This window comes from Schistocerca nitens, chromosome 5, assembly GCF_023898315.1.
Source record: "Schistocerca nitens isolate TAMUIC-IGC-003100 chromosome 5, iqSchNite1.1, whole genome shotgun sequence".
Classification (NCBI taxonomy): domain Eukaryota; kingdom Metazoa; phylum Arthropoda; class Insecta; order Orthoptera; family Acrididae; genus Schistocerca; species Schistocerca nitens.
The window spans coordinates 296,811,456-296,834,885 of NC_064618.1; the positions used below are offsets into that span (position 1 = coordinate 296,811,456).

Sequence of the window (23,430 nt, forward strand, 5' to 3'; positions counted from 1 at the left end):
ATGTAGAGAATGGGAGGTTTAGTTATGACACTGAAACTGGGGAAACATGCTGTCACATCATTGGCCAGTGTTGAAGTTACTGTAAAATTGCTAACATTGTTCATGCTGTGAACTGTGTTGCTTATTATTATAGTACATCGGCGGTGTCTTTTCTATCACATCCATGGATTGGTGCGCTGTTGGTTACCACATAATGACTGACTGACAACGCTTTTTTGATTGGGGAATGACTTTTGTGGATGGGTAAAGAATAACGATGATAGCATGTTGGGCTGACTGATTTGAATAGTCGGTGATCTGCATCGGACTGTAGTATCTGTATCTAGTTTGGAGACGTACCACATTGCACGCATTTCCGCCTAATGGTCAAAACACGCTCTTGTTGCACTAACACAGGTCGTTCGTTTTCTACATGGGTTGCAGAAGGTGGTGGATATGCCTTTCTCCAGCTTCTGCTCAGTTCCAACTTAAATTGGACCCATCAAATGCCATTATTTCATATCGTCTGTGATCAGTTATTGACGAAGTATTATACTTACTAGTAGGGGGTGCATGATAGGTTTACCTTGAGGATCAGGCTTATAAAGTATGTGTTTGTGTTCCGACATATGCAAAGGAAACGACTATGTCCAGTCATAAGGAAGGTATGGATTTGACATGGGGGACTGTGATAACATGGGAAGAGTATGTCAAGTCATAAGAATGGTATTGACATTTCTATTTCCCGAGCCACACTCGTCAACAGAGTGTATTTCCCATCATTCGCTCATTGTCGAATGTCGTTCAACTGAGACTGCGATCGTAACATTTAGTTGTAAGTCCAGAGCTAAAATATATATGTGATCGATTTCTTAGGATAAACATTCTATCTGTGCATGCTTGGCCTGCAGCGCCGTTGACTTGTGCAGGATTGATTCACGTTTCCCATTAAAGGTAGGAGCTGTAAGACTGGAGATGCCTGTTGGATTGTAGGAATAATGCTTAGTATGTGTTGCATAGCTTTCGTGATTGCGTGGAAATTTGAGAATGAATACGGAAGTACGTTTGCACTGGACCATTATTCCCTCCCATGTAAATTGTTCGGTTGACTGCTTCAGCTCATTTCGCGCCTTTATTTAGTTGAGAAAAGATCGATTGTGGGTTGTGCATCTAGCATGTAGAAGACAACGTTTGCCGGTTCTCTAGACATGAAAAACAACTTAGTTGACCTTGTGAATTGTAGAGATGATTTCGAATCTGTTACATCACCGACATCGGTATTTGAGAGTGTAAATATCATTTGTTTCGAGTCTCCGAATAAATGTCTTCACAGACGTGACAAGTATCTAGTAAGTCAGTGGCTAAAGTTTCGTGTTTTTATAGAAATAATTCCCACTCTGTATCTTTGGAATTATGTTGCGTGAGCGATCGGTAGGACACTACTGTGTGCGAACAGTGCGAAACTAGATATGTTCTTTTAATCCTAGAGTCTAGAGATAGATGTAGAAACACGAGGATGCAGGCAGGTCCGGACCAGAAACAGTAACGCATTTGTACCAAGGGGGGGGGGGGGGGGGCGGACGAGCCAGTCTTTGCACAACAGTTCTGAGAGTAACTTCGATCCACTGACGTCTTTCTGATGTGAAAGGGATAATTTTGTATGGCAGAGGATATGAATTGTATGTTTACTACACAGACAGTACACGGTGATATATTTTTGGGTTGGAGATCGGTTTCACGCTGTAATATTCAAGCTCCTGTCCTCAGTGGGAGAGCAGTGCAATTGAGTAAGAGACTTTCCGTATTTGACGATATGTATGGCACTTTGCAAGGTTTAGTTGCCAGTGCAATATGGCGATCAGTGTAAAGTAGTTTTTAGCCGCTTAAAGGCACGTCTGTAGAAAGAAAGAAAAGGCAGACGGTGCTTCCCTAGGACTGAGGAGAATTGTGACATATAGCTGGTGTATGTGTGGGCATACCATAAATTTTTCGGGTGATGTACAGATATAAAAGATAACTGTACTGCTTGTGTAAAATGTGTATATATTGCATTGTTAAGTTACTATGGCTTATGTTGTGTAAAATGTGTATATATTGCATTGTAAAGGTACTGTGGCTTATGTTGTGGTATGACTGGAGAAGATGACTGTGTGTCCAATCGTGAAGGATATAGAGATTCAGCATATCAGTAACCGAGAGGGTACGAGAGAGATATTTTACATGGAAAATAATGTGCGCTATAGATACTGACATTCGTTCCAGAAGCACGGCTACCATGAGGAGACATTACCTGTACATCCATTGGCGTCAGACTGTAGTAGTAATCGTAATATTTATTTGTAGTTATATGCTCTTTTCGTATGTTCCTTGCCTCCAATATTCTTGTGAGTGTCATATGTATTTGATGGTCTGTAGACAACTTTGTGGGTTTAACTGTCAATGCAATTTAGTGAACTGTGCAAAATAATTTTACCGCAAAAAGTCTCATCTGCAGAAGGGAAGAAAAAGGTAGATGGTGGTTCCACATGGGCAGCATCAGTAATTCAGAGGGTAAGTTCGATAAGAGCCAATCTTAATGCTCGATTCATTCACATGACATTCTTTGTTCTGGGATACAAGTGTCTCTACATAGATGTGAGAACATTTGTGTATGTTGAGAGCATGAAAGGTAACATGTGATGGATGAGTGTTATTATATGCTATTTTCGTAAACAGATTCTGATAGGGCAAGAATTTCTATGCATTCCAGTTGAGACATCACGAAAACTGCTACAAAATATGATGTTAAGTATTTCTGGGATACTATGCAATTTACTTGAGTTCTACTCTGTTGTTATTTTAGATAGCCATGTGGCTTCATTATAACATTGAGAATGCTGCTAGAGGTGCTTGTAGTTACACGTGGCGATGCATCAGCCACATGTCACGAATGGTCCGTTAGAATGGCTATGGAGAAAGCAGCTTGTGCTACTCTGTCATCAGTGGTAAAGACACCTGCTGCCCAGAGGTGTCACATATATGAGAGGAGCATGAGCGCACCTTGGATTTCTGTGACGTCAGTAAACACTGACTGATACCCGAAAATAGAGGGAAGGATCACCTGCATCTGGCGGCGTCTCGCGCCTGTGCCGGTGCATGCCCCTGCATTGACTGTGCTCTGTAAATAAGTCTTCGCTCCCGTCTGATCACGTCAGCAATGGTGTCTAGGTGAACATGTATTCCATGAGGAATTTCTCAGGTGTCAAGTAGAAAAGCGATGTCGCTACTTCATGCATGCATGTGCGTGGTTTGACAGCTGATGGCCACGTCACTTCACAGGGACTGCCACTAACCGCCTGTGCATTCCAGTGGACAGGGGGTGGCGGAGGGTGCTTGCATGTCTGTTGCATTATTTAGTGAGTGGGCTTGTAGGCTGTGCTATGCATTATTTGTACAGTTTAGGATTTCGTGTCTGCACATCTGTGTACTGCATTATTTAGGAGCAGTTTGCATGTCTGTATTGAAATTATTTCGGTAATTTAGTAGGAATTTGCGTGTCTGCAGAGCGTTATTTAAGAGTAGTTTACAGGTATGTGGGCTGTATATTGTGACCCCAAGCATGTGTTTTGTGTCAGTGTGATATATGTATATAATCTTTCCCCAAATAAAATGTTCCAAAATAAATACACTCCTTTCTTACTGTCTCCAGCAGCCCAGCACATGCTGAGTAATTTTCGCGCCATTTTCCCCCTCCACAGACCACCGTCTTGGATTATGTCATAGGATGGATGGCAGCACCTTCTGGTGGCAGTATTGTGTGCTAGGCAGTTGGAGTCTAGATCTCGTGCTGAAGACATTGCATGCCAAATAAAAACGTATGTCTAGCACAGCCATTATGTCCACCCACCATTTCTCCCCACCATCTTGGATTATGTCACAAAACAGACAGCAGCACTCTCTGGTGAAGGTATTGTGTACTAGGTCCAGACCTTGAGGTGAACACACTGTTTGCCACTATCTTGGGTAACAGTATTGTGTCATCAGTTGACATCATGGCTCCCATCTTGGATTACATCATGGAACCTACAACAGTACCCTCTGGTAGTGGTACTGTGTACTAGCTCAGTTGGATTGCAGACCTCGTGGTGAACACTCTGGATGGTGGTGCTGTCTCCAATTGATTCCATAAAAACTGGTGCATGATTTAGACAGTTGATGATTAGCAAGCATGTTTACAGAGTCTTTTAGATGGATTATTATTTTGACAACTTAAGAGTTGTTTGGCTCACTAGACGTAAATGTATTGCATTATTAACGAGTGGTTTGCATTTCTGTAAGCTGTGCAATGCGTTATTTTGACAGTTTACAATTAGCAAGCACATGTGTGGAGCATTATACATGAGTTAATTAGGACTGGTTTTCAGGTCTGCATGCTGTGTGGCATGTCAGAGCGTGTGTTCTCTATCACTGTGACAAATATACTCCATCCCTAAATAAATTGTTTCAAAATAAATACACTCCTTCCTCTCTCCAGCAGCCCAGTGCAGCTGCGTCCTTTTCCTACCAATCCCTAGGAAGAGATGGTGGTTAGGTGACTTAGGTTAGTGCAGGTAGTCCAAGTGTCCTTTCTCTCACGCCATTTTCTTAGCTTAGTAGAGATACTCGAATTGACCTTTCTTTGCTACCAAAATTCACACTTAGTGCAAGTTCCTAGGAAGAGGTGGCGGTCGGATGACTTAGGTTAGTGGAGGTAGCCCAAGTGACCTATCTTCCCGCGATTTTCTTAGGTTAGTTGAGATAACCATGGTGTGATGCATTATCCTGTTGGAATTTGAAGTTCCCGCCATTTTTCTGTGGGAAGGGGAGGAAAATTCAAACTTCCCATCCAAAACCGCCATCTTGGATGATGTCACCGTCGCCATTTTGGATAACGTCATTGCTGCCATCTTGTATAAATCATTGCCGCTATTTTGGAGAATGGTACTTTGGGGTGGTGTCCCCCTTGCCCCAGTACTGATGGGGTTAATATTAAATGAATATACTCGCAAAAACGCATGTTTTTTCGCATAATTTGTTGATGAGTAGTGTCGGGAAAGGGGTGCCTTTCACATCATTGCATTACCCCATAAACATTAAATGCTACAGAAAGTACAGTTTTGAGTTTACTCGCTAGGAGCGCAGACGTTGCGTCACGTGATGAGGTTTCCTGCCACATTTAAGTATGTATGTGAATGAGGACTGCAGGTCACCAAACGTTCCCTATGATAGTGTAGGCAGTTGCGGAAACCAACAATCAGGTACTTCGATCATCTTCAAAATATGGTGGTCTGTAGTTCTATTTAAATCAAAATAGCGATTTTCAGTTTACCACTATCGCCTCAATTGTGATGCGCAGGTCTTGGAGCACTAGGGCCTCAGTCTCCCTTGCGAGTACTGCCTCTTCACAGACAGGTAGTCTGCTATTTCCTTCTTCAACAGTCTTGTTTGAGCATAATGGAAGCATCTTCGCCACCTAACCACTGCGTCATATGGTCGTGTATCGTTGCCATATACTTCCAACATCCTAACATGGACTCTTACAGTGCTAATCCACTCAAAAAACACTCCATTTAAACAATGGGCTGCGCCGTTTTAATTTGCTCACCCTTATGGCACTGCAAAGGAGGTACCTTATGATGAGGACACACATTATGTAATCAAAAGTACCCGGACGTATGAATGAAAATGATTTACAAGTTCGTGGCGCCCTCCATCGGTAATGCTGAAATTCAATATGGTGTTGGCCCACCTTTAGCCTTGATGACAGCTTCCACTTTCGCAGACATACATTCAGTCGGGTGCTGGAAGGTTTCTTGGGGAATGGCAGCCCATTCTTCACAGAGTACTGCACTGAGGAGAGATCTCGATGTCGGTCAGTGATTCCTGGTACGAAGTCAGCGTTCCAAAACATACCAAGGGTTTTCTATAGCATTCAGGTCAGAACTCTGTGCAGGCCAGTCCATTGCAGGGATGTTATTGTCTTGTAACCACTCCACCACAGGCCGTGCTTTATGAACAGTTGCTCGATCGTGTTGGAAGATGCAATCGGCATCCCCGAATTGCTCTTCAACAGTGGGAAGCAAGAAGGTGCTTAAAACATCGGTGTAGCGTGTGCTGTGATAGTGCCACGAAAAACAAGAAGGGCTACGAGCACCCTCCATGAAAACACGATCGGGTCATAACACCATCGCCTCCAAATTTTACTGTTGGCACTACATACTCTGGCAGATGACATTCACCGGGCATTCGCCATACCCACACCCTGCCATCGGATAGCCACATTGTGTACCGTGATTCGTCACTCCACACAACGTTTTACCACTGTTCAATCGTCCAATGTTTACGCTCCTTACACCAAGCGAGGCATCGTTTTGAATTTATCGACATGATGTGTGGCTTATGAGCAGCCAAGAAATCCAAGTTTTCTCACCTCCCGCCAAAGTTTCATAGTACTTGCAGTGGATCCTAATGCAGTTTGGAATTCCTGTGTGATGGTCTGGATAGATGTCTGCCTATTACACATTACGACCCTCTTCAAATGTCTTTGTCAGTCAACATACAAGATCAGCCTGTACGCTTTTGTGCTGTACGTGTCCCTTCACGTTTCCACTTCACTATCACATCGGAAACAATAGACCTAGGGATGTTTAGGAGCGTGGAAGTCTCGCGTACAGACGTATGACACAAGTGACACCAAATCACCTGACCACGTTCGAAGCCCGTGAGTTTCATGGAGCACCCCATTCTGCTCTCACACGATGTCTAATGACTACTGAGGTCGCCATGTGGAGTGCCTGGCAGTAGGTGGCAGCACAATGCACCTAATATGAAAAATTTATGGTTTTGGGGGTTTCCAGATACTTTTGATCACATAGTGTATCTCAGTACAGAGGCGTACTTTTGATAACATATTGTTAAGTGTAGCCTCATGACTATTTCCCACACGCTGTGTGCGGTTAACCACATACTAAGACAAAAAAAAAAAAAAAAAAAAAAAAAAGAGAAGAAGACGCGCCACGAAGAAATTATCGGAATGCGACGTAAATCGGTGGATGTGATGTATGGGTACAAACAAACAAATGACCTGAATTTCAGAAAAATTGGATGATATATTCAACAGAAAGAATTTCGCAAATTCAGCAAGTACTGACGTGTTGACCCTTGCCAGCCGGTGTGGCCGAGTGGTTCTAGGCTCTTCAATCTGGAACCGCGCGACCGCTACGGTCGCAGGTTCGAATCCTGGCTCGGGCATGGATGTGTGAGCTGTCCTTAGGTTAGTTAGGTTTAAGTAGTTCTAAGTTCTAGGGGACTGATGACCTCAGATGTTAAGTCCACATAGTGCTCAGAGCCATTTGAACCATTATCCTCACACCTCATCGGTACAAGGCGCGCACGCTGAAGTGGGCCTAACTGGTCATCTTATGTCGCATACGAATTCACCAACGCCAATTAAAATTAAAGACATCTTAAAATATTAATGACTCTATAAGTATATTTGTTTGTTATTGAAGATGGAAAGCTCACTCTTACGAAGTCCTTAAAGTTCGCTGACCTATTTAAATTAGGCTGTTGGATGCTAGGTGCATATTATTACAAAATGCGGCCAGGAACCGGCCGGGCAGCTTGAAGCCGCGGGCCGCATTTTTTAACCAGTAGGCCAGTCTATTGTTTCGAGACAATTTTTTACTCTGGAGCGGACGATGCGCTGCGTCCAAAGTACCAGGAAGACTAAAATTATGCCGCAGACCGGCATTTTTTCGTGATATCCTCTTTTCTGGGAGAACTAGACTTGTAAGGTATGCAGGAAAGATTGCGTGAGGTGTGGTTCAAATGGCTCTGAGCACTATGGAACTCAACTTCTAAGGTCATCAGTCCCATAGAACTTAGAACTTCTTAAGCCTAACTAACCTAAGGACATCACACACATCCATGTCCGAGGCAGGATATTCGAAACTGCGACCGTAGGGGTCGCGCGGTTCCAGACTGTAGCGCCTAGAACCGCTCGGACACGCCGGCCGGCTGTGAGGTGTGGAAAGCATGAGGGAGGTATAGGCAGAATTAAAGCTGTGTGTCGAGTTGTGAGACGTACCTGGGCAGCGTAATAGGTAAGAGCATAGTCCGCGATGGACAAGGTTTAGGTTCCTAGTCTTGCTCAGGCGCTCAATTTTAATCTACTAAGAACTTTGCATGTCGTAGAGAAGCCATAGAAGGGAGCAGAAGTCGTTCACGTCATGGCTCGAGCACTGGCTGCAGATGAGAAGGATTCTAGGTAATTTGAATTACTACAGAAAGTTGACGTTGCCTCAGGATGGATAGAATGTTTTGCAAGGAATAGGGTCGAGAAAATCTTCGAGGCTAAGATTGTCTTGAAATTTGTCAACAAAATTTGGCCTTTAGGAAAATCGAAGTTAATAATAAACTATATGAAGGTTTGATGACATACAGTGGTCAAATCCGCTACACCATCTTAACCATTCTACGAGCTGATAGTGGGCAACCTATCAGGGGCTTTCAATAAGTAACGCAACAAATTTTTTTTCCTCAGACCGTTTCGGTTGAAAACTGCAAAATTTGTTGTGGGACATCATGGAACATTCCCGCTTCAGCCCTTACAGTTTCATGAAGTTCCGATAGTGACGACGCTATACATAGCCTTAAAAATATCTGTAACGCGGATGCGTTCCATGCAGAGAGACGCCATTGAGTTTCGTTATGTAGAAAACCAGAGCGACGCAGATATTCATAGTCGCTTGCAGAAGGTCTACGGAGATCTGACGGTGAACAAAAGCATGATGAGTCGTCGGGCGAGGCGTCTGTCATCATCGAAGCAAAGTGGCGCAAACCTGTCCCATCTCCCAGGTGCCGGCCGGTCGCACACAGCTGTGACTCCTGCAATGATGGAATATGCGAACACTCTCATTCGAGCTGATCGACGGAACACAACCAAACACTTCGTTGCACACCTGGACATCTCGGTTGGTAGTGCTGACATTCTTGTCCACCAGTTGTAATACTCAAAGGTGTGCGACCGCTGAGTTCCTCGTCGCCTGTCAAAAGACCATAAACAGCAACCAAGTACCATTTATGCAGAATTGCTTGCGCATTATGAGGCTCATCCTGACAAGTTCTTGTCGAACATCGTCACACACGATGAAGCATGGGCTCATCACTTCGAAACAGAGACAAAAGGGTAATGCATGAGGTGACGCCACACCACCTACCTCCGAAGGAAAAGTTCAAAGCCGTGCCCTCTACCGGTTGAGTCATAGTGACAGTCTTCCGGAACTCTGAAGGGTTTCTTGTGCTGGATATCCTTCCTCATGGTGCAACGATCAATATGCCTTACACGATGGAATGTTAGCATCTCTAAATTTGTATTTTCTATTCCTTTTGGTTCACAAATGCTGTTTTGTTGTTTTGACAACTTCACATTTACAAAGGCATTACACTACAGTGTCATCACTATGCAGAACGCAAGCTATTGCTCCATACGTGTAACGCCAGTAATTGCATTTTATACTACTGGCCATTAAAATTGCTCATCTCGGAGGCCGTTGGGATCCAGCACGGCGTTCCGTATTACCCTCCTGAACCCACCGATTCCACATTCTGCTAACAGTCATTGGATCTCGACGAACGCGAGCAGCAATGTCGCGATACGATAAACCGCAATCGTGATAGGCTACAATCCGACTTTTATCAAAGTCGAAAACGTGATGGTACGCATTTCTCCTCCTTACACGAGGCATCACAACAACGTTTCACCAGGCAACGCCGGTCAACTGCTGTTTGTGTATGAGAAATCGGTTGGAAACTTTCTTCATGTCAGCACGTTGTAGGTGTCGCCACCGCTGCCAACCTTGTGTGAATGCTCTAAAAAGCTAATCATTTGCATATCACAGCATCTTCTTCCTGTCGGTTAGCACGTCATCTTCGTGGTGTAGCAATTTTAATGGCCAGTAGTGTAGTTATAAACTATGTATAGCACTTGAGACAGTATGACTCACGACGCGCAAGTAACCACATTATATTCATCCAGTATTTGAATATGAGAAAGTGATCGCCAACAAACTTTATACGTAATGTCAAACCTTTACGAAACTTTTGCTCGCTGACAATCCCCACTAACTGATGAGAGAAAAAGCGTTTATCGCTTACTATATATTCGCTGATCGGTCCGTCATTTTTCTGGAATATTCCGAAAAGCATTTTGACAATTCGGGAACGATGAGGTAGTGCATTGGCTTGTTTAAGGTGGAGCTCTCCTACAAGCTAGTGCACGCTACGTAAATGGGTGCACTACACTGATCAGTTGCCTCGTTTCTGGTTCAGTGGCGAGAGACTCTGTTGAACGTAACTGGGACACCATTTCATTCAATCTAAACGCCTCCTGTCTACGAATACCTCCACTACCACAGCTCACCCCCACAGCTTAAACGGCGATTTGTATCGTCTCATAGGATCCCCGACGGACTTGTGCCCTGTCGTCGGCGTATACCAACGTGTACTGCGAATCATGAGTTCACAATATGCTTTCTTATGTTTACAGCATGCAATGACAGTGTTGTTGTGTCCGTAATTGCTTTCCATGATACACGAAATGCAACTGCCAGAGTAACACGTATGGAGCAGTAGCTTGTTTTCTCCACAATGATGACGCTGTAGTATATTGCCTTAGTAAACGTCAAGTTGTCAAACAAAGAGACAGCATTTGTGAACCAAAATGAATAGAAATTCGATTTTAGAGACGCTGACATTCCACCGTGTAAGGCATATTGATCGTTGCACCACGAGGAAGGACATCAAACACACTAAACCCTTCAGAGTCCCATAAGATTGTCACTATGACTTAACCGGCTGAGGGCGCGGCTTTGAACTTTTTCTTCGGAGGAAGGTGGTGTGGCGCCACCTCATGGATTGCAGTTTGTCTCTGGTTCGAAGTGATGAGCCCATGCTTCATCGTGTGTGACGATGATCGACAAAAATTGTCACGATCAGCCTCACAATGCGCAAGCAATTCTGTACAAATGGTCCTTGGTTGCTGTTTATGGTCATTTGATAGGGGGCGAGGAACTCAGCAGGCACACTCCAACTGGTGGACAAGAATGTCAGCAGTACCCACCGAGATGTCCAGGTGTGCAATGAATGTTTGGTTGTGATCTTCGATCACCTGGAATGAGAGTGTCCGTTGCAGGAGTCGCAGCTGTGTGCGACCGGCCGTCACCTGAGAGCTCGGACAGGTTTGTGCCACTTTCTGCGATGATGACAGACGCGTCGCCCAACGACTCATCATGCTTTCGTTCACCGTCAGATCTCCGTAGACCTTCTGCAAGCGACTATGAATATCTGCGTCGCTCTGGTTTTGTACCTAACAAAACTCAATGGCACCTCTCTGCATGGAACGCATATGCGTTGCAGATATTTTTAAGGCTATGTATAGCAATCGTCACCTATCGGAACTTCATAACACTGTAAGGTCTGAAGCGGGAATATTCCATGATGTCCCACAACAAATTTCGGAGTTTTCAACCGAAACGGTCTGAGGCAAAAAGAAAAAAAAATTGTTGCGTTACTTATTGAAAGCCCCTGGTAGGTTACCCACTATCAGCTCGTAGAATGATTAAGATGGCGGAGCGGATTAAATCGCTGTATGTCGTCAACCCTTCATATAGTTTAAGATTAACTGCGATTATCCTAAAGGCCAAATTTTCTCGACAAATGTCAAGACCATCCTTAGCCTTCACCGAGAGCAGCGGCATTTGAGTAGAGTTCTCAGGGTTAACAGACAAGCAACACTTGCATGAATAACAGCAAAAATCAATGTGCGACAAACGACGAACGTATCTGTTAGGACAGTGCGACGAAATTTGGCGTTAATCGGCTATGGCAGTAGACGACCGGCGTGAGTGCCTTTGCTAACAGCACGACATCGCCGGCAGCGTCTCTCTTGCGTTCGTGACCATATCGCTTGGGCCTTAGACGACCCAGGTGAGTCCCGATTTCAGGTGGTAAGAGCTGATGTTAGGGTTCGAGTGTGGCGGAGTCCCACGAAGCCATGGGCCCAAGCCGTCAACAAGGCACTGTGCAAGCTGGTGGTGGCCCCATAATGGTGTGGCCTGTGTTTACATGGAGTGGAATGGATCCTCTGGTCCAACTGAACCGATAATTGACTGGAAATGGTTATATTCTGCACTCTGGAGGACATTTTCCGTCACCCGTGGACTTCATGAGCACAAACAACGATGCGACTTGTCTCCGGGCCAAAATTGTTTTCCGTTTGCCTGAAGACTACTGGACTATTCGAGCGAATGATTTGGCCACCAATATCGTCCGCCATTAATCCCACCGAACGTTTATGGGACATAACCGAGAGGTTAGTTCGTGCACAAAATCATGCACCGTCAACACTTTCTCAATTGTGGAGGGATATAAAGGCAGGATGGTTCAGTATTTCTGCCGGAACTTCAAACGACTTGTTGAGGCATTGCCACGTGGAGTTGCTGCACTACAGTGGGAAAAGGATATGTGATCCGATATCAGGAGGTATACAAGGACTTTTGTCACCTCAGTGAACCCCTCTCAATCCTAAACGATTAGTTATAAAATTTAAATATTTTTAAACAGTTCAGTTTATCTGAAGTTAATGTATTCAATTTAATTACGATTACTAGCCTTATAAGCGAAAAGGCTTTAAAATGGTTCAAATGGCTCTAAGCACTATGGGACTTAACATGTGAGGTCATCAGTCTCCTAGACTTAGAACTACTTAAACCTAACTAACCTAAGTACATCACACACGCCCATGCCCGAGGCAGGATTCGAACCTGCGACCGTAGCAGCCGCGTGGTTCCGGACTGAAGCGCCTAGAACCGCTCCGCCACAGAGGGGAAAAGGCTATAGGCCTCCACATTGCAGCATACTGGTAAAATTGTGCAAGAGCCGGCGCTGATGAAGGATGATTGAAGGACGGTGAAGGAGGAGGAGGAGATTAGTGTTTAATGTCCCGTCGACAACGAGGTCATTAGAGACGGAGCACAAGCTCGGATTAGGGAAGGATGGGGAAGGAAATCGGCCGTGCCCTTTCGAAGGAACCATCCCGGCATTTGCCTGAAGTGATCTAGGGAAATCACGGAAAACCTAAATCAGGATGGCCGGACGCGGGATTGAACCCTCGTCCTCCCGAATGCGAGTCCAGTGTGCTAACCACTGCGCCACCTCGCTCGGTAAAGACGGTGAAACCACGAGTACGTGACAAGGTGTTGAATGTCCACACCCCATATAGAACGTGGAGGTTGGTGGATTTCCTCTCTGTAGAGTTGGACAGGTATGCATCTGTGGAAAGTCTAGCGACAGTGCACAGTGCTGGCGCAGGAGTTTATTTTATGGAGCATACTGTTCAGCGCGCATTGTTGAACTGGTGCTCAGCTGTGTTTTAACGCATTGACCCAACGAGATCATCATTTACGATTGCAGTGGGCACGGAGTCTTTGAGATTGGACCGTGCATCAATATAAACGTGTCGGCTGGCCGGATGAGTCTCGTTTCTTGTTACACATGGTCGATGTTAGTGGTCAGAGACGCTATTTCCCAGGAGAACAGTTGCTCGAGTCGTACACTGTCCCACGGACGGAGGTCAGTGGGGGCTGTATTATGCTATGGGTGGAATTCTTCTGGGCTTCTATGGGACCTATGGCAGTAATCGAATGCACGATGAGAATGATGGATTACGTGAACTTTACTGCGGTCCATCTGCATCCCTTCATGCCTGCTGTCTTCCCTAACGGTGATGGCATCTTCCAGTAGGATAATGGTCTGTGTCACAAGGCCAGTATCCTGCTACTGTGATATGAGGAGCAAGATAGTGAACTGACGTTGCTGTCTTCCTCTTTTTCCCACTTCGAGAAGTGTCAGTATGTCACTCCTTTGCTGGTTGGGTTGCGTTAGGTTGTAGTGGGGGAGAAGACCAGACAGCGAGCTCATCGGTCACATCGGGTTAGGGAAGGACGTGAAAGGAAGTCGGCCGTGCCTTTTCAAAGGAACCATCCCGGCATTTGCCTGGAGCGATTTAAGGAAATCATGAAAAACCTAAATTAGGATGGCCGGACGAGGGATTGAACCGTCGTCCTCCCGAATGCGAGTCCAGTGTGCTAGCCACTGCGCAACCTCGCTCGGTTCTCTTTGATGGTTATTTTTGTCGCTACCCAACAGCATTTTCTGAATTGTTCTGTTTATTTCGTTTCCGTAGTTTTCACTGTCAATCTATCGTTATTTGCCTATGTTCTATAATATATGTAGAATGTGAATGAAAACGTTGCTCATAACTTCTCTCAAGCTTGTTTTCAGTGAGGTATTTGAAATGACTTAGACAATGTTATTACTTCCACCTAGCAAATTTTTCCGTCGAATATTTCCCACTTTTATGGGCAGCATTGAGTCCACATATGTGCTAGTGTAGCGCTTTAAGTGGAGGAAGGATGGTAGCTGTCGTATTGTATGAAAAATGAGTATCAGTGAAATAATAGTTCCCCCAAAGAGGGCAATAACAGTGGTTCAGGTTCGTGCTACTCATACATCATACACTATCCTTACACTTCATGAACTGCCGATAATAATACATGGTGATATGGCCGTGGTGGCCAAGCGGTTAAAGGCGCTACAGTCTGGAACCGCTCGACCGCTACGGTCGCAGGTTCGAATCCTGCCTCGGGCATGGATGTTTGTGATGTCCTTAGGTTAGTTAGGTTTAAGTAGTTCTAAGTTCTAGGGGACTGATGACCTTAGAAGTTAAGTCCCATAGTGCTCAGAGCCATTTGAACCATGGTGATATAAACAAAAAACTGAAGTAATGGTCACAAACCTACCTCGAAAGTGTTATTATATTGTTCAGTAGTACTTATAAATTTTTCCTATCCTCTGACGTCAGTCGAAATTGAAATCTCGTCCAAATACTGGCCTACCTTTAACATTTTGATTAATTCCCTTGGTGACGGCTACAACAATGCTAGTTGTTAAACAAAAAAACACGCCCAACCGTTCTTGTATAAGTTTAGAACCGGTGTTCCTGTATTTACTTTCTTCTTTACAAAATCCTGAGTTCACGGAATAATGCACTGTCGTAACCAAAAGAACGCCTGGATCTCTTACTGTCTTAGTTGTATCCACATTGCGTTACCAAGTAACCTTTACAACAATAACAGGCAATTTTTCAGGTATATTGAAACTAGTGTACACAAGCCTCAGGTTATCCCTCATTTGAATCTTTCTAATGTCATAATATTAGCAAAATTTAAATACACTCAATGAAGAGCATTTAAATGGTAAACAACATAATGCTCTCTCTAATCCATATTCGGGCTATCTCCATTAGATGAAGTGTGAAGTTCACAAATAAAATACTTTATTTTATATAACATATTAAAAGTTTTATTATTTATCAGACAACCGAGTAATAATTCAACAGATACAGCCATATACAAGTGCAAAATGTATCAATTTTTTTAATAATATGTGACAGAATGAATTACATTATATTATATAGCTACCAAATTTTGCTGCTCCTTACAGTGGAAAGAGGAACTTGGAATTATTATTTAGTCACAAAGTTCACACGCTGTTGTATTGCAATGTTCATCATATATTGGCTTTTTATATTTCTTGAAACATTTTGTTGTTTCCTCTTCCTTTTGTTTCATTGAGATATGCGCACAAAACAGTCACCAACGATTTTCAGACGTGCATGCAACTGAACTCGGGCTCGTTCACTACCTATTTTTCACGTGGCTCATCTGCAAAGGGGGTTGGTAGCGAACGGTTGCATTTGCGCCCTTACTATTGAGTCATATATTGGCTAGCTTTTGAACAGCAGTGAAATGAACTATACACGTTCAGGCTGTGTAAATGACTGCCTCACAATCGTGGTGGCCTTATATCGGCGTAACCACGGGGCAGCGCGTATCTTGTCCAGCACAAACACTCCGGTACTGCTAATGCACCGATTTAGTTCAGAGCCCCCACACTGACTGTTCAAAAGCTTAACATCAGACGGACATCCGATTCCGAAATACTATGGACTAGGAACGAAAGTCCTATCCCGGACGAGCCTCCAACTGCAACTGAACGCTGACACGTCTACTACCTATTTTTCACGTGGCTCATGTGCAAAGGGGGTTGGTAATAAACGGTTGCATTTGCGCCCCTATTATTGAGTCAGATATTGGCTAGCTTTTGAACAGCAGTGAATTGAACTGCACACGTTCTGATTGAAACTTATTTATTCAAAAGAAACACTTTAACTTTGTGGCCATGCATTTTTAAGTTCACAAATAATAATCGGTGTAATTCGTACACTGTTTGTCTCACACCCACACACTTTCACTTTGTTCCTTCGCATACACTGGCGTCCATGCTTGCAATCGCGGCACTTTTGCCGCCCCCAACTTGCCGCCACAGCGGGCAACGCACAAAGACCCCGTTTTCCCGCTCATATCCACAGTCCTGAGTCGGGTCACATGACACCACACTAGTCAAAATAATCCCTAAACATGGCCACAATTCGTTTACAGAATTTTATAATATTTAAATACTTAAATCTAAATACATTATATAATTTTACACATTTATCACCACACTTTTATAATTCGTTGCAATTAATAGAAAACCAAAACACGACGTAACGGAAATACAACGCCCATCAAAACACAAAACAAGTATTTTCCAGTCTATTTTGCCCAGCATATTATCTCTGTTGCTGTGCTTTAAATTTAAATTATGAACTACTTGAAAGAGCTCCATATTATCCCCTGTTACCTTACATGCAGAAAGATCTCGTTTTGCCTGAGCCGTAACTTGTTCAGGAACCAGAATTAGAAGCCCTTCTATCATGCAATCAGTACCCAACTTCACGGGAAAATTTTCTCAAGTAATTAGGATTTGATGATCTCGAGATAATGGAAGGCATTGCCAAATGTTTTTCCAGATCCAAGAGAAAGAGTCTGCATCTAAGAGTCATATTTTCTGCTTGAGGATTGTATTCTGTGTAAATAATGTATACCGCTAAACAAGCAATGTCCAGAATGTTGTAAAAAATACTAGAGGCCATCTCTGTGCCCTCATTTTTACACTGTAATGAGAACATAACTTGTCCATGTTATCAACGCCCCCTTTTGTGCTGTTATAATAATGTATAACATCTGGCTTTGGAAGAGGGCCAAAAGTGGATGCCTCATAATGCATCATGTAATTTTCTTCTTCTTTGGAACATATGAACACAGAGAAAAGCTGTCGTCACTGAATCCAAATATAGACGACAGTTCTTCTAGTGAAGAGGAAGGTTGCAGTTCTGGCTGTATATAGGGCTTGTTTCTTTTCACAGTACCAACTATGGACAAAACACAAGTCATCAACAGCCTTGCTAATGGTAGGGGAGTTGTGAAAAAGTTCAAATGGTTCAAATGGCTCTGAGCACTATGGGACTCAACTGCTGAGGTCATTAGTCCCCTAGAACTTAGAACTAGTTAAACCTAACTAACCTAAGGACATCACAAACATCCATGCCCGAGGCAGGATTCGAACCTGCGACCGTAGCGGTCTTGCGGTTCCAGACTGCAGCGCCTTTAACCGCACGGCCACTTCAGCCGGCTGTGAAAAAGTAGTTCGTGAGTATATTACTACCAGTTCCTCTGAAATGTTAACATAAATCTTTTGTTACCGTCTCTCCTTGATTAGTTTCTCTTCTTGAAGCAGATTTACCTGTATAAATTTGGCCAATTATTGGATAAGAATTTCGTGAATCACAAACCCACCAAACTTTCAAGCCATATTTGGCTTGCTTGAGGGCATGTGTTGAGCAAATCTTGTCTTTCTTTTGTATGAAAAAAGTTGTTCATCAACAGTTTGGCAATCAGAAGGAACACAGTTTCTGCGAAAATCTGAATCTAGCGTTTTAAATACGTCACGTACTGCAACAGCTTTGTAACTTTCCAAGTGCTCAGACCTAGTGTTCACGTTGTCAAATCCTATAAACCTGCTTATATGGCAAAGCCTGTTGAGAGATAAGCTTGCACGGTACAATTGGAATGCATTTTTATCCACATTTCCTTTGTGTGTTCAGAGGTACTGAATCTCGCTCAGGCCGGCCGCGGTGGTCTAGCGGTTCTGGCGCTGCAGTCCGGAACCGCGGGACTGCTACGGTCGCAGGTTCGAATCCTGCCTCGGGCATGGGTGTGTGTGATGTCCTTAGGTTAGTTAGGTTTAAGTAGTTCTAAGTTCTAGGGGACTTATGACCTAAGATGTTGAGTCCCATAGTGCTCAGAGCCATTTGAGCCAATCTCGCTCAAGCTACAGCTGGATATGCACCAAAATCTTCAGTTGTCATGATATTCCACACTTTTGCTACTCTTTCTGTATTGAAAAAAAAAGGAAATGATCATACGGCATTTATTGGCTGGGATATTCCATTCGGGGTTCGGCCGCCGTATTGCAAGTCATAAATTGACGCTAATTCAGCGACTTGCGTGTCGATTTCAGCGACCTGGCCCCGAATACTAAACCGTACATTGCCGTCCGCCTGTTGTCATCAATTCAGTAAATATAGATTTTCTGCATTGTTGTTGTTGTTGTTGTGGTCTTCAGTCCTGAGACTGGTTTGATGCAGCTCGCCATGCTACTCTATCCTGTGCAAGCTTCTTCATCTCCCAGTACCTACTGCAGCCTACATCCTTCTGAATCTGTTTAGTGTATTCAACTCTTGGTCTCCCTCTACGATTTTTACCCTCCACTCTGCCCTCCAATACTAAATTGGCGATCCCTTGATGCCTCAGAACATGTCCTACCAACCGATCCCTTCTTCTAGTCAAGTTGTGCCACAAACTCCTCTTCTCCCCAATCCTATTCAGTACTTCCTCATTAGTTATGTGTTCTACCCATCTAATCTTCAACATTCTTCTGTAGCACCACATTTCGAAAGCTTCTATTCTCTTCTTGTCCAAACTATTTATCGTCCATGTTTCACTTCCATACAAGGCCACACTCCATACAAATACTTTCAGAAACGACTTCCTGACACTTAAATCTATGCTCGATGTTAACAAATTTCTCTTCTTCAGAAACGCTTTCCTTGCCATTGACAGTCTACATTTTATATGCTCTCTACTTCGACCATCATCAGTTATTTTGCTCCCCACATAGGGAAACTCCTTTACTACTACTTTAAGTGCCTCATTTCCTAATCTAATTCCCTCAGCATCACCTGATTTAATTTGAATACATTCCATTATCCTCGTTTTGCTTTTGTTGATGTTCATCTTATATCCTCCTTTCAAGACACTGTCCATTCCGTTCAACTGCTCTTCCAAATCCTTTGCTGTCTCCGACAGAATTACAATGTCATCGGCGAACCTTAATGTTTTTATTTTTTCTCCATGGATTTTAATACCTACTCCAAATTTTTCTTTCGTTTCCTTTACTGCTTGCTCAATATACAGATTGAACAACATCGGGGAGAGGCTACAACCCTGTCTCACTCCCTTCCCAACCACTGCTTCCCTTTCATGTCCCTCGACCCTTATAACAGCATTTCTGAATTAGCTTATTTATTATTTCTTCATTATGTAATTATTAAATCTATTTGTTTTTGTATCTGCTAGTGGCGGACAACGATTCGTGTGTAATTGGCGAGCAGTCTGTGCTCGGGGCCTGTTTCTTGTGCTACCCTTTAAAAAAGAGGATAGTACAGACAGGGATAGTACAAAGTATAAAATATTTTTTTTTTTGCGAATAACTAGTCGTATACCCTTGTCTTAATCATAAATAGAATGCAGTTTTATGTCGCTGAATGAAGAGGATTGTATTCATGTTCGTTTTAATAAAACAGAAAGATGTGCATTGCCTATACTATTGAAATTGGCTTACTGTTTAGGTATGAAAATAATCTGCCATAAAAGTTGAGTAGATGCCTCGCGTACAACAATTTATTGTGTTTTCGGTTAAATTTAGTTCTTTTGAATGATATGTTTCCAAACTCAATGAATCAGTTATGTAAAAAAGTGACAAATTTAGAATATTGCCCCCCACCCCTTCCCACTCTTGCATAGTTTTCTGCAGTCCCACTGTGACTCTGGCTGATGGGTCGCTTCGCCTTCGCAGGTGTTCAACATCCTGGGGATCGGCCCGCTGCCGTGGGCCGTCGTGGGCGAGGTGTTCGCGTCGGACGTGAAGGGCGTGGCTACATCGATCGTGGCGGTGGTGCAGTCCATCCTTTTCACAGCGCTCAGCAAGCTCTTCCAGGTGATCAGCGACGCCACGGGCGTCTACGCCGTCTTCTTCCTCTTCATGGCCAGCGCCGTCGTCGGACTCGTCTTCACATTCTTCTTCCTGCCTGAGACCAGGGGCCGCACCTTCGTTGAAATCACGCGGCACTTCGAGGGCGAAGAAGACGAAGAAACAAAGTAGCCATTTTTCTGACTCTGGCTGAAATAAGGAACTCAAATTCGTCCGAGTGGGACTAAAACTCATTTGGAAATTTAAATTACCCAATTAACATTTCAGCCAAAGACAGAAAAAAATCTGTTAATGTCTCTGCATCGATGCAAAGAGTACGTTTGTTGCTTGTGTAGTCAGCCATGTGACTGGTTTGATGGGGGGCAGACGCAGTATTATCTCTATCGCTATTCTCTTTGTCTCAGAGTAGCATCTCTGCCAGACGTCTTGAATTATACAGGGTGTTACAAAAAGGTACGGCCAAACTTTCAGGAAACATTCCTCACACAAAGAAAGAAAATATGCTATGTGGACATGTGTCCGGAAACGCTTACTTTCCATGTTAGAGCTCATTTTATTACTTCTCTTCAAATCACATTAATCATGGAATGGAAACACACAGCAACAGAACGTACCAGCGTGACTTCAAACACTTTGTTACAGGAAATGTTCAAAATGTCCTCCGTTAGCGAGGATACATGCATCCACCTTCCGTCGCATGGAATCCCTGATGCGCTGATGCAGCCCTGGAGAATGGCGTATTGCATCACAGCCGTCCACAATACGAACACGAAGAGTCTCTATATTTGGTACCGGGGTTGCGTAGACAAGAGCTTTCAGATGCCCCCATAAATGATAGTCAAGAGGGTTGAGGTCAGGAGAGCGTGGAGGCTATGGAATTGGTCCGCCTCTACCAATCCATCGGTCACCGAATCTGTTGCTGAGAAGCGTACGAACACTTCGACTGAAATGTGCAGGAGCTCCATCGTGCATGAACTACATGTTGTGTCGTACTTGTAAAGGCACATGTTCTAGCAGCACAGGTAGAGTATCCCGTATGAAATCATGGCGGTGAATCGAGGAAGTACAGTACATACTGACGAAACTAAAATGAGCTCTAACACGGAAATTAAGCGTTTCCGGACATGTCCACATAACATCTTTTCTTTCTTTGTGTGTGAGGAACGTTTCCTTAAAGTTTGGCCGTACCTTTTTGTAACACCCTGTATTTCATATGTATTCTAATCTCTATCGCTAGTACCGTGAATGCGTTAACATGTGTACTATCATCCTGTCCCTTCTTTAAGTCGTAAATGATCGTATGGCATTTATTGACCGGGATATCCCATTCGAGGTTCGGCCGCCGCCTCGTTTTCCACATATGATTTTTATCGTCGATTCTGTGGAGAATCTGAGTACCTCCTCCTTTCTTATCATAGCTGTCCACCTAATTTTCAACATTTCCCTGTAACACTACATATCAAACGTGTTAGTTCTCTTATTTTTCTGTATTTCCACCGCCAAAGATTCACTTTCATAGAACGCTGCGCTCAAGACGTGCTTTCTTATAAATATCTATCTATATGTCTATGTTTGATACTAGCAGCCCTATTTCGATAAATGATGTTCCCTTTTCCGCTTGTAGTCTGCTTCTTATATCTACGTCCTCATTCACTTCATCTACTACATTTTACCTCATTTTGGTGTTACGTTTATCACTAATTTCGTTCCTGCTACTCCTCACTACTTTCGTCTTTCTTTGGTTTACTCGCAGTCCATATTATGTGTTTATTGTAGTGTTCAGTCCATTCAGTAGGTACTGTAATTCTTCTTGACTTTCACTGAGTACAGCAATGTCATTAGCTAAGCTTATCAATGATATCGTTTCACCCAGAAACCGAATCCCACTTCTGAATCTGTCTTACATTCTGTCATTGCTTCTCGCACCAATTTTAATTCAGTGCTCTTGGTCTTCCTTTCTTACGAGCAGTCTTACAAGCTGCAAAGTTTTACAAAGCCTCTTCCACACTCTTACCTGAAAGTAACAAAAGCATTACAAAATTTTAATAATTTACAATTTTTTGTTATGAAATGTTTTTATGTAACCAATATCAATATACAGATCTACATTATATGTTATGGTATTACTACTATTCTAAAATAAGTTTAAAACCTATTTATATACATATTTTAAAAAAATTTCTTCATTTGAAGCTTGTATATGTTGAAGGTTTGTGTATATTTGTGATGTCAGTTGTTCAACTTTCGTATAATAGTTGTTATCTGAGACTTTATGTTGTGTTAAAAGATTGATTATGTATTCAGTGTAGAAATGCAAGTTACTCGATACTCGATACAAAAGATACAAGAACTGATAACATGACTAAGGAATCGCTTACAGCAGTGTGCTTTTGCACAAGAGATTTGTGGCTTTGAATAGTGTTCTTACGCTGTGACAAGTTTCATCAAAATTGACCAACTCAGAGGCAGTGGATCAGTTGTAGCTCTCCAACACGAGATGTTTGAACGAAACGTAACAGAAAAGGTTTGACGTAAATTCTGAAAATTTGAGTACTTTTTAATTAGTGGAGGTCACCTTCATAGTAGGAACCGCCTGAGTTTACACACGTCTATATTAGAGATACGCAAACTCGTTGATTTTTGGGAATTTGACCGTTAGTGAATGGCACTTTCAGGCACCTGTTCATTTTTATCGCTCTCTGCCCCTTTTTTTATCTAATTGTGAAATGTTGTATGGTTTTAAAACAATCAAAATGGAAGAGAAGAAATGCTATACCCAGTAACAACAGCGAATACAAGATCTGAGCTGGGTGGGAGGGGAAGGATGAAAGTCATTACTTTTGCTGTTAACGATGAAATAGTTTCGAGATTTCACGACAAGTGTTTCTCGGTACCCTCGCCTACATGTTGGCCTTCTGGTACTGAATTGATACTGTAGATCCGTGTGTGTGGCAGGGTAGGACACTGGTTACATTTGTGAAATTCATTATTATTTGGGAGAGGGAACCACGCACACCCCTTCTCTGTTCCTGGCCATCAGAAGATACTCTCATGCAGAATTTTCTTAAAAAGAAAATACATCTAATCTAATGAAACACATGCTCTACTCCAACTACAAAGTAAATATAATTAAGTAAAGGTGTTGTAATTTTAAAA

General features: G+C 43.2%; 1 protein-coding gene across 1 annotated transcript in view; it reads left to right on the forward strand.

The window, feature by feature from the left end:
* Positions 1-20,660, forward strand: part of LOC126260414 (facilitated trehalose transporter Tret1-like) — a 149,335-nt gene extending 128,675 nt beyond the window's left edge. Inside the window, exon 6 of the mRNA XM_049957743.1 lies at positions 20,140-20,660. Within this exon, the coding sequence (XP_049813700.1) occupies positions 20,140-20,445 (306 nt within the window). The 3' untranslated portion in view covers positions 20,446-20,660. The remainder of the gene's footprint in view (positions 1-20,139) is intronic.
* The last annotated feature ends 2,770 nt before the right edge of the window (positions 20,661-23,430 follow it).